Raw genomic sequence first — 16060 nt, 5'->3', positions numbered from 1 at the left:
GCACGAAGTAGAACCTTCCAAATCCTCAGACGAATGGGTTATAAGAAGAAGAAGAAGAAGAAGAAGACAAAGAACATTAGAGCACACAAACTCGAAAGAGATTGTGGAAGTTAATTAAAGCACCAAGAAATTTTAAGATTCCTTCCTTGAAATCGTATAAAGGAAAGTCAGATCCTACTGATCAAGTATCTTCTTTTGAGTTATTTGTTTGTTTGTCAAGGATAAACAATGCCCTTATATGTTGTTTGGTTTTTATGATAATGAAAGAATCAGACTTGTGTTGGTTCAATAAGCTACTTGTAGGATTCATCTCCTCCTTTAGATAGTTCAAATGCATGTTCATAGCCCAATTCACCGGCACACAAAAGCTGTCAAAGAACTCTCAAGCTCTCCTAAAGATCGGTTAGGACCCCACAGAGAGACTTACTAGCTTCATTACATAATTTCAACTGCAGAAGTTGGACGTTCAAGACCTAAAACCTATTGATATGTGAGAATTATGCAATAAAAATTGTCTAATTCTGTTTAAAAGTTTTCATATAATTTGTTCTTCTTTATGTTTTTCTTAGTATTGTTATGTAAATTGTGAGATACAAGTACTTGTGAAAGCTCAGAAGATGCTCTAACATTTATTGGCAAGGAAAGAAGCTTGTAGGTTCAAATGGAGCTATAAGCACAAGACAATGGCAAGTTTTCATATAAATTGTTCTTCTTTATGTTTTTCTTGGTATTGTTATGTAAATTGTGAGATACAAGTACTTGTGAAAGCTCAGAAGATGCTCTAACATTTATTGGCAAGGAAAGAAGCTTGTAGGTTCAAATGGAGCTATAAGCACAAGACAATGACATTGGTACCTTAGGGCCATCCTTTCGGGCACTAGTGTTTTGGCGCCAAGGTGCCAAAGTACACCCCCCACCCCCACTCCAAGACATCCATTAAAGCTTATTAGCATTAATTATTGATGTCACATGTGTAGGGTGTCCACTTGAATGACCCAAAACTATTTACCATTTATTCATACTCACGTAGCTCAAGATATTCATATGTGCCTTTTAGTACGATTCGGGGCACAATGCTAGAGTCTGCAATGATTTAGCCTTGTCCGAGAGTCCACCGTTCGGTGGCATTATTTATGATATGAGCAGTGTTTGAGGTCCATTATAATGTTTGAATACATAAATATACCTATTCGGAGACTCTCGTGGTCAAATGAATTCGTCAAACCTTATCGTGAGCATTTCAAGGAATATTAATGTTTAAACGTCAAACCCGTGCGGTAATTTTTGGCATTGTTGGCATCAAATCTCCAATTTAAAGCCCATAAAAATGCTCATTTTTGAAGTGTGGGGACTTTATTTTAGTCATAATTAATCTCTCAAAGAATTTGGGTCACTAAAACCCTCCGTTGGACATTTTTCGCGAAAATCATGTTTTTTGGGCCAAATCGCCGCTTAGGCGCCAGCTCTCTAGCGCCCACGCTCCAGACCCGTCTACTAAAAGCCAGTCTCCCAAGCTTTCAAAATTAAGATCCTGCAAAGTAGGCACCAGCCCCCAAGTGTCTAAGCACCAAACCCAGTGCCCAAGGACCAGTCCATAAAAAGTAGGTGCCCGGAATAGCCCAGAAATGCCCGAAATTGAGAGTGCATAAAGTAGGTGCCTGAGACTAGTGGCTAGGTAGCAAGCCCAGTACTTAGGCACTGAGACCCAATGCCAGTGTGTCAGCCCAACATCTAGGCACCAGGGTCGTGACACCTAGGAGTTAGGCCATATTCCTCTCCATTTTTTCTCAAGATTCTCATTCGACACACCTCCCTAGGCAGCTGAAAAGTGCATATATGCCTTGGATATGGTGATATATACATGGGGAGGATCAGAAGCCACTATGAAACCCTTTTAGGGAAGCTTTCTCATTTTAGCAAAAGGGGGGGAGGGGGGGGGGAGAATTTGAGTTGTTGGCCTTTGGTCTCGTTTGGCTCCTTATAGAGCGCATACTCCAATATTTCCATCTTCTTCGTTGTCATTAGAGAGGAGAGAGTTGATCTTTGCAAGGTAGCTTCTTCTTCTTCTTCTTGCTATAGAGAGCTTGGAGGTCAGTTTCTTTTGAACTAAAGAGCTTGGTAGAAAGGTGAGGAAAGGGTTTGCACTTCCTACAGCTCTGTTCATCCTTTTCTTTTTCTTCTTCTTCTTCTTCTTCTTTTTCTTCTTCGTCTTCTTCTTCTTCTTCTTCATTTTCCACCAAGGGAAACTCTTCACCATTTTCATTTCTTTCTTCCTCCACAACTTTTCTTGAGTGTGTGAGGGATTTTTTATTGGAGAAAGTTCCTGAAGAAGCCATTGTTGGAGGCAAGGAGAGCATCGCCTTTCATATGATGAAGGAGAGTTTCTTCGCTCTTTGGGGAAGGAGTGGAAACCTGAGCTTGGAACTTTTCTAGAATCTCTTTGTAGAGGAGAGCTTCTCTGCTCTTTGAGGAAGGAGTAGAAGAAAGTTCACTGGAGCAACGTCGGAGAATGGACAACCAAAGATAATGCTAAGATCAACCATCATAGAGGTAAAATTTTTGAATCCTTTGCGGTTACGTTTCCTAGTGCCGCTGGGTTTGATTGTTAGAGGAAATAGGTTAGGGTTTTTGTGCTTAGATAAAAGGCCTAAAGGTTAAGTGCTTTGTGATTCCCTTCACGAATCCGAGCAATTTTTCTTTGAACCTTAGATCCAAAATCCTACAATAGACGAGGTTGTACTAATCTTGACTTTCTCTTAGTGGCTTCATATGGATGGACATTCGAAGCCGACCGTCCAAGAAGATGATGAAAATCTTTTGGTATTAATTTTCTTAATCGTATGGAATCCTCCTCATGAGGGACCCTCTACTTTACGTTAGGCAAATATAGGTGGGCATTTTGTTGCCTGAAGCAATTGGATGTTGGTACACCTCTCCAACGCAAACCCTAGTTCCTATGCGAGATAAATATGATGAGTTTGACGTGTCATCGAATGTAGTGAGCTATGTTGTTTTCATTGTCATTTGTCATGTATTGCATATTGCATGTTAATTGTGTGAGCACCTTAGTTTGATCACCACCACGACTTGATCGACCAATTCTTTTGGCACAATTTTTGTCCCAACTCGATCAATGAATCACTTTTGGTATGATCGAAAGCCTCGACTTCATCAAACAATCTCCTTTGGTCTAATTGGAAGCCCCAACCCGATCATCCAACCCCTTGGGTCCAATCGGCCGAACCAATTTGTCAACCCATCGCTTCAATTTGGTTGGCTATCCTCTACTAACTTCACTAGACCGATACACCCTTGTATGCTTGTTTTCATCGCGTTGCTTGTTTGGTTTGCTTTTGCATCCCTTTAAATGTGCATGAGAACCCTTTTGAGGCATTATGCTTGTCATATTTCATTGCATGTTGCATTGTTGTTTGCCTTGCATGCTTTTTAGCGTTTAACATGTTTGGGTGTCTCTTTGAACACTCTCACTTGCAAGGTCTCTTTGAGCACCTACACCTGAAAATATCTTTCTCACATACTCACTATATACATGAGGATAGATGCTTGCACACTTCATGAGGAGGTGGTCTACATATAAGGTCACCTATTGAACATGTCTCTTTCATGATAGTCGCGCTACTCCACTCCCTAAGACACCATTTAAGAGTGTCAGAGGTATTTCATGTTGTGCTTAGTACAATTCAAGTTTTTAGTCATTGACCTTGTGTGAGGCATAATGTGTGTCTACCTAGGTAGGTGATTCTCACTTGACATGAATCACACTACCAAATATGTTTGACACTTTGTATGTTGGATACTTGCCCTTCTGTCTTGGGTCTTGTTACTTTAATTGCATGTTTGAATGTGCTCATTTGGGTGTCTCTCGAGTAAGGAGTAATTTTTTTAGAGGTATCTTATACTCGATACAAACTAATCAGTAGCATTTGTCTGCTCATTACATGGCATTCGACTTAGGTTACCAGAGCTGACATAATTCATCTTTATATGCAACATGTACTAAGTATTACCACTTTGTATGTCATATGCATGTCAAATTCTTGCATTCATATTTGCATGATGTGTAACTCACATTTTGGCATTCATTGAGATTATTCATGCTTCATTCGAATAATCACAAAGTGTTTGGTTTTTTGCATGTTGTGTGTGCATCACTCATTTGTCTTGATAACAATTCCTACTATTTAGGATGATTGACATGTTTGTTGGTTGTAATACTTAAACGAGCATTATTCATGAGTATAGCTCATCAAGCAATGTGAGTTTTCATATTAAAATCAACTTGTGTATGACTGTGCTAATGTTCCAAGGGCTCTAAAGTACGACACTTGTATGTTACAGACCTGCTTTTAATTGTTCTATTTTGAAGTATAAAATGGATATTTTTTACTATGTATTATTCACTCTAATTTAAAACTTATTTAATTTAATTCAATGTAAGGTCACCTCTTTTTAAAATATCATCCCTAGTGACGTCTTTTAGATCCCTCGAATCATTGAATGAGGCCAGTGTGACGACCTCATAAAAATCATGCTCCAGGACTTTACCCCTATACTATGAACACAATTAAATGTTGTGATAGGACTCTATGCTAGATGGTATGCTAGGCAGTTTTTTCGATGTCCTGACTACAGTTCTCTGCTGGTTTGGTTGCCATAGCTAGCCATGACTACTGGGTTGCTTTGTGTGTTTACTATGTGTGAGACTTGCGCACTAATATGTTAGGGGTGGTCATTTTGCAGAGAACCATGTTCAATAGAGAGGAGTTATAATGATTTAAAGCTAACCTTTTGCTTGCAAGTGCTGTTTAGCTCTCCACCCATCGAGCATAGTTGAATATGTTGCATGTAGATAACTTTATTCTAACTTTATTTTCATACAGGTCGGCTCTTTTTTTTTACTTTATTTTGCACTTCTTAAAGTCCTAGGACAGAGTGTATCATAAATAAGATATGGTCACAGGTTCTAAGGTGCTTGAGGCATGAAAATATGTGGCGGGAACCAAGAGTAGATGCTCGTGTGTCGTAACATAGTTAGACATTTTTTTTTATGTATAACATTAGGATCATGCATGTATATGTGAAGTATGACAACCTTTTTTACTTTCTAGGATATGTTGTCGACTCAGCAGCACTTGGCCTGTTATTATTTTATTTTAACTTGCTTTACTTTCCTTGCACAGTGTGCTTTCCTTTTCATCATTATTTGATTGTGGTTTTTTAGGAACCTTGCATTATAACTTAGACTCTATAAGGACACTAACATTAAAATTAACTTTTCTACAAAAATCCTAATAAACATTAAGTCTAATAAAAAAAAAAGGTTAAAATATTTTAAGATTTTAAAACCTGCACATTACTTGTCTGCATGGCATTTGTGTCGGTTTAAAAATGGTTTGCATGGCATGGACACATCCCAAGCATATTAATAGGGCTTTCAAGCTTAGGACTAAATAATTGCATCATATTGCATGTCCCAAAGAGTAGTCATCGTGCTTCATCAACCTGACTGACCAAGCATAAGTTTTATACTTAGGCAGTTGTCTAACACGTCTAGGACCTAAATGGGATATAAGTCCTTTGTGGGAGTGTTTTCAGCTTTCTAGTTGAACCTCTCTTTTTCTCCCCTTTCTGGTGGTTTCCTCGCCATTTTGGCAAGTGTAATTCCCATCTCTGTGAGCTCTATATTTGTAAGGTCATAGGACTTAAAAGTTTCCTTCTTTTAAACTTAGGGTTACCAAGATCCCCCTAGATGACACAATTTATGAATTGCTGACAAGGGTTATCTAGTTGTGTTGGGTTGATTTTCTTCACGACTAGGTAGACTTAGGGTTTTAATAGCTTGGGATGACGAATCTGTAGTATTCTAACCCGACCATCTCCAACTAATTATGAATACTCTATCTCTCCTTTGTTGAGCCTTTTTGAGTAATGTCGTCCTTTTTGTGACTTTGTTAGTGTCGTCTCGTAGGCCTCATTTGTGAATAGCCTACCACCCATTTGTCATACGACGATTCACCCTTTACCCTTATGGTCTGGTTAAGCTCTAGAAGCATAATGTGGATCTTATAAGTTGATCTGGTTGTCTCGTAGCCCTAGTATGTCAATGAGTTGTTACCTATTTGGGATGTGAGAGACTCACTCTTTGCCTATGATTTTGTGAGAACTTTGAAATCATTGAGGTGTTCCTATGAAATAACCATCATTTTGGTGATTTATTTACCAATGATCATTTTGGTGATCTATTTGGGTGAACTCGAGTTAGGTCCAGTTGACCCGGTGCTTCAGTTGAATTAGGTTAACCCGAGTTAGGTCAGGTTCTCGGGTTAATCCAGTGATTCAGATGAATTGGGTTGACCCGAGTTAGGTCGATTTGACTCGACGATTCAGTTGAATAGGGTTAACGCGAGTTAGGTCGACTTGACCCGACGATTCAGTAGAATTGGGTGAACCAGAGTTAGGTCGACTTGACCCAGTAATTCAATTGACTTGGGCCTAAGTTAGGTTAAACTCAAGAGAACTTAAGTTTGACTAAGTCCATATTAGGTTGGACTTAGGCCAGGTCTTGGTTGGGCTAGAGTTGAACTAAGTCTACATTATGTTAGGCTTAAGAAGGTTGATGTCTAGGTCTAAGTTAATTTAGACTAAGTGATTTATATTTAAAAAAAATTATAAGCGCATTTTAATAAGGGATTTTATAGATTTTATATATATATATATATATATATATTAAAAATAATATATTATATTTGATGAATTAATATTAGTATTACAATTGAAGTAATTTAGCTAGCAAAGCTCAGTTTCCAGTGAATTCTCAACAGATGGCCGCGGGTGGAGCAGCTGCTACGGCTGCGCAGCACTGGAGAGCTCTGCTTGCTGCAGCCCTAGATTCTAATGCACATCTCAAGCATTCTACCTACTTCCAACTCGTACTCTTCCGGCATCCCCATCCCGCCCTTCGTTCCTTCTTCGTTCTTTCTTACAAAACCCTAGAGTTTAAGCCCCAAAGCTTTTCTCTTAGCTTATCGACTTATCTTTTAAATTTTTACTCTAGGCTACTGTCTCCGTTAATGGAAGGCCCGCAAATCGGACAGTGGTATTCAGGTCCTAATCGCGACATTTGTTGTTTTGCTTTTCCTCCTTTGTTTAAGGACTTGGTTGAGTTTTGCACTTCTTCATTCCTCCAATTTTGTTGCAGAGGGTTTCAGGAAGGCAGCGATAATATCTTGATTAATACGGATAGCCGAACTCGCAAGGTCCAATTGTTGTGTAATTTGTTTATTAAGGTTTTTTGTTTTTCTGTTGTTCTTTGTTTCCATTGTAGCACTACTTCAATTCATACTAACAAGGAAGTTTTCTACTGGAAACTATGCCACTTCCAACATCGTAGCAGATTGAAGAGATTAATCAGTTTCATTATGGTGAGGTAATGTGTTTCATAAGTTAGATGCTTTATTTTGGGCCTAATTCATTCTTACCAAGATGTATGATTTTTTTTTTTCTATAGATGTTTTATTAAATATTAACTATTAACCTAAGTGAATATTCAGCTTTTATCTAGCATAAGTATGAATAGATACTTCCATTGATGTGGGAGCACTGTTGGTGGTGCTTCTATAGGTTATCGACTCGGCCATGCCATATCTTTAGCTTATTCAAAGAATGTTTGTTTGACTTCTCTAGAATACGCACGGGCCTAACATATAGGATTAGCTATCTTATTTTATCCAAGTTTGAATTTTTATGAAGAGATTTGGCTATGTGACATCTTATTAAGAAGTTATATATTAGTGCTATATACCGGTGATATTAAGGGTGTGTTTTGTTCGGCTTAAGCTAAGCTTGGCCAAGTAATGGCATGCATAATTCTTTACCTTTTTTTTTGTGAACTCACACACGCATATTGTTATGGTATGACTCATTCATATTGAGACAGACGTTGGAACGAAGCGGAGCAAAGCGGAGCGGAAGAATCTGTCCAAATCGGCAAATTACGTTATGTGGGTTGGGGGTGTGGGGGCAACGCCCTGCGGCACGGTACAAAATGTTGTAATTACATATTATACTTAGGGTTTACTTATGGGTTATAAATAGGCCTGTTTGTAACCCCATGAGGTATCCCTGAATTTTGTAATTCTTTTCTGAATATTGAAAGGAATCGTTGCTCTGCTCCCGAGGACGTAGGCATCTTTCCCGAGGATGTTTACAGAATTATAATCTAGCAATAGATAGACAGAGACGCATCGATATAAGACCTCCTAGCAAATTAAGTTATGAAAACTTAGTCTCTTGTGCACTTCTCATCAGGAACGATGATCCAACCACTTTTCAAGGAGTTATCACTTGTCAGGAGAAAGAGAAATGAATGAGTGCAATGGTTGAGGAGATGGAGTCTTTGCAGAAAAATCGAACAAGGGAGCTAGTTCAGCTTCCTGAGGGAAAGAATACTATTGGGTGCAAGTGAGTGTACAAAAGGAAACTAGCAATATCAGAAAAAGAAGGGGAAAAGTTCAAGGCTCAACTGGTAGCAAAGTGATTTTCACAGCAGAAGGGGATATAGTATGATGAAATCTTTTTTTTTGTGGTCAGACATACTTTAATCAGGACAGTGCTTGCATTATTAGTGATTTGAGATTTGCATTTACAGTAGATGGATATTAAAACTGTTTTCTTGCATGGTGATTTGGAGGAGCAGATTTAGATAAAACAACTAGAAGGGTTCACTCAACCTGGACAGGAGCATCTGGTTTGCAGGTTAGAGAAATCGCTGTATGGGTTGAAACAGTCTCCAAGACAATGGTACAAGCGGTTTGACTCCTACATGATTCAGATTGACTACAAGAGATGCGAGAATGATTGTTGTGTTTATGTGAAGAGCCTTGATGATCGTTCTATTATTTTTCTGTTACTGTATGTTGATGATATACTGATTGCTGCGAAAAATTTGAATGATGTCGGTGGTTTGAAAGCTTATTGGGTCAGGAATTTGACATGAAAGACTTGGGGCATACGAAAAAGATTCTTGGAATAAAGATTCATCGAGACAGAGGCTGAAGACAATTAAGTCTATCTCAACGAGACTATGTTGAGAAAGTGCTGGACAAGTTTGAGAGGAGCGAAGCAAAGCCTGTAAGCACTCCTTTGGCAAATCATTTTAAGTTTTCTTCAGAACAGTGTCCTAAAACAGATACAGAAATCAAAAACATGGCAAAGGTTCCATATGTCAGTGCAGTTGGTTGCTTGATATATGCAATGGTATATGTTGCTTGATATATGCAATGGTATGTACTCGTCCTGATTTGGCTCATGTTGTTAGTCAAGTCTGCAAATACATGGCTGAACCTGGAAGGCGACATTGGGAGCAGTTAAGTGAATTTTCAGGTATCTGAAGGGTACTGTAGGACATAATATTATTTTTGACAGTCAGCAGAATGATCCTTCAATTGTGGGGTATGTTGATTTTGACTATACAGGTGATTTGGATGACAGAAGGTCTACAACTGGGTATGTGTTTACTCTTGGTGAAGGTCATATATGTTGGAAATCAACAATTCAGTCTATTGTGACATTATCTACAACTAAAGCTGAGTACATGGCAGTAGCTGAAGCTGCTAAAGAAGTCTTATGGCTTACTGGGCTAGTAAAGGAACTGGACGTTGAACAAGGTGGAATTCAGTTGCATTGTGACAGTCAGAGTGTTATTTATCTGGCTAAGAAGCAGATATACCATGCGAGAACCAAACACATTTATGTCAGATATCACAAGATCAAAGAATTGATTGTTTTTGGTGAGATATTGTTCCAGAATGTTCATATTGATGAAAATGCAGCTGATATATTGACCAAACCAGTTACTATCAACAAGTTCTTGCATTGTTTGGACGTGTTGAATGTGTGCAATTGCTAGAGAAGCATGGTGGCCCGACCCACAACGGTGCAAGTGTAACTCTCAGGTATCTTTTTCTCCTAAGGGGCTGGATATTCGCTAAGGTGGAGATTTGTTATGGTATGACTTATATACCATATAGGGATAGACGCTGGAACGAAGCGGATCTGAGAGGACGAAGCGGATCTGAGAGGAAGAATTTGTCCAAATCGGGAAGTTACGTTATGTGGGTTGGGGGTGCGGGGGCAACGCCCTGCGGTACGGTACATGGGTAATGTTATAATTACATATTGTACTTAGGGTTTACTCTTGAGGCTATAAATAGACCTGTTTGTAAACTCATGAAGTATCTCTGAATTCTGTAACCATTTTCTGAATATTGAAAGGAATTGCTGCTCTGCTCCCGAGGACGTAGGCATCTTTGCCGAACCTCGTTAAATTCGTTAAATCTTGAATCTTGGTGTTCTTCTGGATTTGTGTCGGTTACTGTTTTTCTTTGTCCTAATTTCTCAACATGTAGGTATATGCTAAGCCTTGAACTCAAGATTTGGTGGTTAGATATAAAACACCCATCCAACAAACTAAGTTGGTCGTACATTTTAATCCTTATGCAGGGTTAGGTCATTTGTCGGGCGAGAAAGATTATTTATTTTAAATTGAAAGGAACTGAGAAAATTCTTTTATTATATTTAGGTTTAATCTTTTTTCTCTAACTCATAATGATATTCAAAAGTTGCATAAGCATGAATTGATTTACCAAGGTCAACAAGCTTTGATAGTTGTGCAAGCATATACATCAAGGATTTCTAGAACTCGTGATGCTATGAGTGATAAAATGCTCTATTTTCTGCAATTGAGAATAATCTCTTTGTAACTTTTTTTATTCGTTTTAAAGATGCTTATAATCGATGTTTAAAGTGATGTAGTCAATACTTTATTGTATTGTTTTTCTAATTTTTTTTTTTTTTTTTTTTTTTTTTTGCAAAAAGGCATATTGCTATTCAATGCGACATCTGTTGAAATAATTTAAATGGTGAACATTGCAGGAGATAAATGGCTTGGGATTAATGGAACAAATGTTTGCTATATGATACATATTTTTTTTTGATTTGATACTAAATTTTATCAATAAATATTATTAAAAGGTAAAATGATATTTATGCATAATCTAATCTGTTGAAATACTTGAGTGTTTTTTATAGAAGACTAGGGAGATAAATAATGAATTAACTTTAATTAAGCAATTAAGTATTGTTAGCCGACCCCACTTAGTTGGATAAAGGCTTCTTGTTGTTGTTGTAATCAATTAAGTCTGCTTGGTTAAAATAGAGTGATTTAGTAGGAATCATATGTAAATGATAATATCAAGGAGCCTTATGCCTTATTCTATAAACTATAATTAGTTCATCTATGTTGTAAGCATTTGATTGTTTTAATAAATAAGTCATTGAATCACTAATAGCCAAATTATGAAATAAATGAAAATATTTAGATAAATTAGCAAAAAGAAATTATGGATTAATATATGGTTATTTTAGAGAAATTGTAGGAATAACATCAATTAAAGATAAGTTTATGGAAAATGTAATCAGGTGATTTACATATGTATATTGAAGTGTATAAAATATCCCATAAGAAGGATAAATAAATTTAAAATGGTGAGTTGAAGGAAAATGTAAACCAAAGGTAATATGGACAGAATTATGAAAAAGGTTTCTACAAAATAGTTTTAATGCTTTATACCACACTCAATTGGAATGGATGAGAAGCAAAAATTCATCAAACTGACCCCAAATAGTGACATGATACTAATGATGATGATAGGATGATGAAGGGTTCTCCTTTTTTTTTCTTTGGATATTGCAGATATGTTGGTATTTTACTGAGTCATGGGAGCAGTTTCGGATAAATGGGAGGATTGATGTAATTGACTCTTCTACTAGAGATCTTGCCAAACAACAGGTGACCATTAAACTAACTTCTTATTACCTCCTTCCTCGTTATTGCTGATACCCTATCGGGATTTTGTTATCTTTGAACTCTTGAAAGATTATAGCTAGTTTAAAAGTTCTTTGGAGACATTAGAAATAAATTGCCTTTCATGGCTAATCACATACTTTGTAGTAATCGTTATTTCTTTGTGGTTGTAAAATTTGTGTGGAAGTTGCTCGTGCCATTCATGCGTTGAACTGTTGTCTTAACAATCCGAAATTTGTTATTTTACCTTAATATATTTAAAATGCAAAAGCTAGTAAGTGTTTTTTTCTGGAAATCAACTATGCTCTGATTTAGGCAAAAGTATGGCTGTAAGGCGAGCTTATGGTTGTAAATGTTCACTAAATATCCAACAAAAGTGAAACCTTCATGAAAAATCTCTAAATTTAAGATGTAGGAATAATCTCGTATGCAGAACTTCAAGGTATCAGTATCCGTAGTCGGTACAACTGTAGCCAAGATAGCAGCAGACATACATAAGCAGTACATGACTTTGAGGTTAAGTTGGAGATCTTGTTCTGCTGTTTCTATTCTCTAAATTTTTATAGTGGAAATCTTCCTCTTCTTTGGTGGTGCAGCAACCATCCTAGATTATCCCCTTAGGGAAAATGTGTGGTTTATCTAAAGATTTGGCTTTTTATTTTAGATAACTAGTATTCAATTAGTTTGTTTGTTCAGAAGTCATTACTATTTTATGCCTCTGTCAGTTATCAGCATGAAATTTTGCCTATTATTTGAACTGTGGTTCCAAGATGAGTTTTTTGGAAAAAGCTTAGAAGAGGGTTCTAGGAGAAATTCTTTGGAAAGTTCTAGAAAAACAAAAGGGGTTGATATGACTTATATTCAAGTCAATAAAGATATTTATACTAGAACTGTTACTTGTGTTTTACAGAAGGAGGATTGACCTAGTATTTTTGTATTCTAGTTGAATTATATCAGGGATTGACTTTAAGACTATATCTTTTTGCTCTAGTTATGAATGCTCTTACTCGACATTTTCAGGAGGATGTACTTCGGTGTATGTTTTTCCTTGACGATATCCTTATTGTGGATGAGAATAAAGAAAGAGTTCAAGAAAAACTTGAATTATGGAGGTCTACATGGGAGTCTAAAGGACTTGGTTTGAGTAGATCTAAAATTGAATACATGGAATGTAACTTTAGTGGTAGTAGATTTAGTGACAGAGTTATAACTATAGGTGATCAAATCATTAAATGGTGTGAACACTTTAGATATTTTAGGGTCTATTGTTCAAGTGATGGCTATATAGATGGGGATGTTATTAGTAGAATTGAAGTTGGTTGGTTGAAGTGGAGGAATGCAGGAATGCATTAGGCCTATTGTGCGTGCGATAGAAAAGTACCACTTAAACTTAAAGGAAAATTTTATAAGATGGTGATGTGGAGTTGTAGCTGGACCGGTTCGTCCAGCGTATGGGTATCGGCCCAACAGAGAGGCTGGACCGGCGAGCCTTCTATTATGGCGGGAATTACCGCCCCTCCGCACTCCCACCTTCCTATTTCACTCCCTTCCAAAGGGAGGATCTCCTTCCTATTCTATTGCTTGCCTCTTCTATCCCTTTTCCTATTTATATTTTTTATTTCTTTCCAATTCCTATTCCTTCCTTTCCTAACTACTAGCAACTATTATATATGTGTTGTTTGAGTGCTTTAGGGATAGTTTTTTATCATTTCAGATTTCAATTTGCTGCTTTTGTAGTGTTCTTTCTTTTGAAGGGTTGTATCCAATAACGAGAAGGTGCTCCTACTGTAACTCATCCGAGGTGATGATCATTTCTAATGGTTCCAGAGGTGCTCTGATTGTAACTCGATCTCATGGGATACTTATCTTCCCCCAACTACCTATATTGTCCTTCCTCTTCCTTGTTGTCGCCTGCCATCTAGCCACAGTCTCATCACCGCCATCCCCCTTGTTCACCTTCCCTGCTGCTGTTCGCCACCTCCAGCAGCTATCCTACTACCGTCAACCCATCCTACTATTTCCAGGTTGCTATCCACTTTGTCGGGTGCTATCTTGACCACCACTGACTTCTTCCAGGTTGTTGTTCCCTCTTCTGGGCATTGTCCCGATCACCATCAGCCTCTTCCAGATCGTTGTCCATCGTACCTTGCACCTCCTAGCAGGCCATCCATCTTCCGTGCTCCCTCCAGCAGGCCGACAATCATGCTTGGCCTTCCTACAGGCCGCCAACCACTTGTTGCTCCTCCAACATCGCCGCCACCTGTTGCTCCTCCAGCACCACGGCCACTTGCTCTCGCTACCGACCAGCTTTATAGCAGCTTCCTTTCAGCCTTTCGGATCTGCTGCCCTCTTTTAGAGGGGCTCGTTCTGTCTTTTATGATGTATTCTTTTTCTTATTTGACAGTCGTCATTGTTGCTTACTGTTTGTATGTTCTTGTATTGTTTTTGGTTGAAGAGTCGTCTTGTACTTTCTTTGATTTGGCATTTGGTTGTGATTTGGGTTAACTCCAATATCAAATGGTGGTGAGTTCTGCAATGCTTTATGACGCTGAATGTTGGTCTTTAAAGGAGAAGCATAAAACGAAGTTAAGTGTTGCTGCGATGAGAATGCTTAGGTGGATTAGTGGCTTGACAGTTAGAGACAAAATGCGAACGGAATGTTTCTGTGAAAGTGTTGGAGTAGCTTCAGTGGCATAAAAGATTAGAGAGAGTTGCTTAGATGGTTTGGTCACATTAAGCAATGATCATCTAATGATCCGGTCAGGAGAGTAATTGTTTTAGATTCAACTTAAGTTAAGAAAGGCAGAGGTAGACCTAAAAAAACTTCGACATATTGTATAAAAAATGATCTTAATTTATTAGAATTAAATGAAAATATGACACTCAATAAGACAATGAAGAAAAGGATTCATGTAGTCGGACTCACTTAATGGGATAAAGGCTTGTAGTTATTGTTGTGAACTGCAGTTTGAAATTTCTTTATACAGCTGAATATTTTGTTCATGCTCCCTTGCCGTCCTCAGGATGCCATCCAATTCATTGATCTCCCACTTCTCTGCTGATATAGAAAGTTATTATTTATCTGCAGACTGTTCTTCAGTCACCAGTAGTTATATATTTAAACCATCATTGTTTACGCAGCAAAGAAAGGAATCTTGGTTTGCAAGCTCTCTCAAGTCAAGGTTGCAGTACTTGAGGCCTGTTCCTCGTCTTCCAGTTCTCGAGGAATCTAGCGAAGATTATCAACTTGATCCCTCTATCGGGCCACTTGATTCATTTTGTCTTCTGGTTTTTAACCCAGAGCAGGTTAGCTTTCCTTCACTACTAATCTTTTCATTGCCTTCTTAATTTATTGCTGTAGAATTAGTTTTGCATCTCTTTAATCACTTACCATTGTTTTCTGCCCCAGACCCCTAATAAACTCTTCTAAACCACTTTAGTTCATTTGCCCCTTCTTGTCCGTTTTCAGGATGGCTTGATGACAATGCAAAAATAGAGTTTTGATTTCTAAGAAAATATTTTTTTTAAAGTAGCTTTTACCATCAATCCGAGCTTTTACAAGTTTACAATTATTGAGTACAATCTTAGGTTCCCTGTGCAATTGATTCAGGTTGATTATGTGAACTTGAAAAGAAATGTGAGGTTCCTATTCACTTCAAGTCGTAGCAGTGATCAGTCTAATAATGCTTGGCAGATAGAGAAAGTTAACCCATAATAAGGATCAAAACTGTTAGCATTTGTGGAGTTTTGGCTGTGACTAAATGCAAATAAATGGCTCTTTTTTGCCTTATATTTGTACTTTAGCTGTGTTTTATTTCTAAATGCTGCTGTTCCAGTTAGTTCCATTCCAAAGTTTCTACTTAAAACGTTATTTTGCTGTTTTGTTATTGATGTACCTTTTAATTTTATAGTTTTGGTTTAATGCTTGTTACAGGATGCAAATAATTCTTGGGTTTAATGTTTATAGAATTTCTCTATGTTAAGCATGTCATTAGTATTTTATATTGCTGATGAAATTACCATATTGTTATGCAATCACATATTTTAAATAATTTCATGATATTTATGTTAATGAAATCTTAAGATTGTATAATATTATGTTTATTTTGAAGTGGACTTAGGGTCTGTCTGGGGCAGCTTGTGCGTTTCAGGATAAACAACTTATCCTGAAATGCG

At 37.5% G+C, this 16060-nt stretch overlaps 1 protein-coding gene across 3 annotated transcripts; it reads left to right on the top strand.

Annotated features, from left to right (window-relative positions):
- The first annotated feature begins 6793 nt into the window (after positions 1-6793).
- Positions 6794-15822, top strand: LOC110028239 (pyridoxine/pyridoxamine 5'-phosphate oxidase 2). Of its 3 annotated transcripts, none has more exons than XM_020729999.1 (7): positions 6794-6950; positions 7076-7125; positions 7220-7277; positions 7415-7447; positions 11774-11869; positions 15026-15190; positions 15495-15816. In XM_020729999.1, the coding sequence occupies exons 1-7, from the start codon at positions 6843-6845 to the stop codon at positions 15597-15599; spliced, it is 615 nt and encodes a 204-aa protein (XP_020585658.1). In that variant the 5' UTR covers positions 6794-6842; the 3' UTR covers positions 15600-15816. The 3 variants fall into 3 exon arrangements, with proteins under 3 accessions (XP_020585658.1, XP_020585659.1, XP_020585660.1); XM_020730000.1 differs by lacking the exon at positions 15495-15816 and adding an exon at positions 15354-15395; XM_020730001.1 differs by lacking the exon at positions 11774-11869 and having other exon boundaries at positions 15495-15822.
- The last annotated feature ends 238 nt before the right edge of the window (positions 15823-16060 follow it).

The sequence above is a fragment of the Phalaenopsis equestris genome, unplaced genomic scaffold (genome assembly GCF_001263595.1).
Source record: "Phalaenopsis equestris unplaced genomic scaffold, ASM126359v1 Scaffold000504, whole genome shotgun sequence".
Taxonomy (NCBI): Eukaryota; Viridiplantae; Streptophyta; class Magnoliopsida; order Asparagales; family Orchidaceae; genus Phalaenopsis; species Phalaenopsis equestris.
The sequence above is the reverse complement of the archived record's forward strand: the minus strand, read 5'-3'. Positions and strand labels throughout refer to the sequence as shown.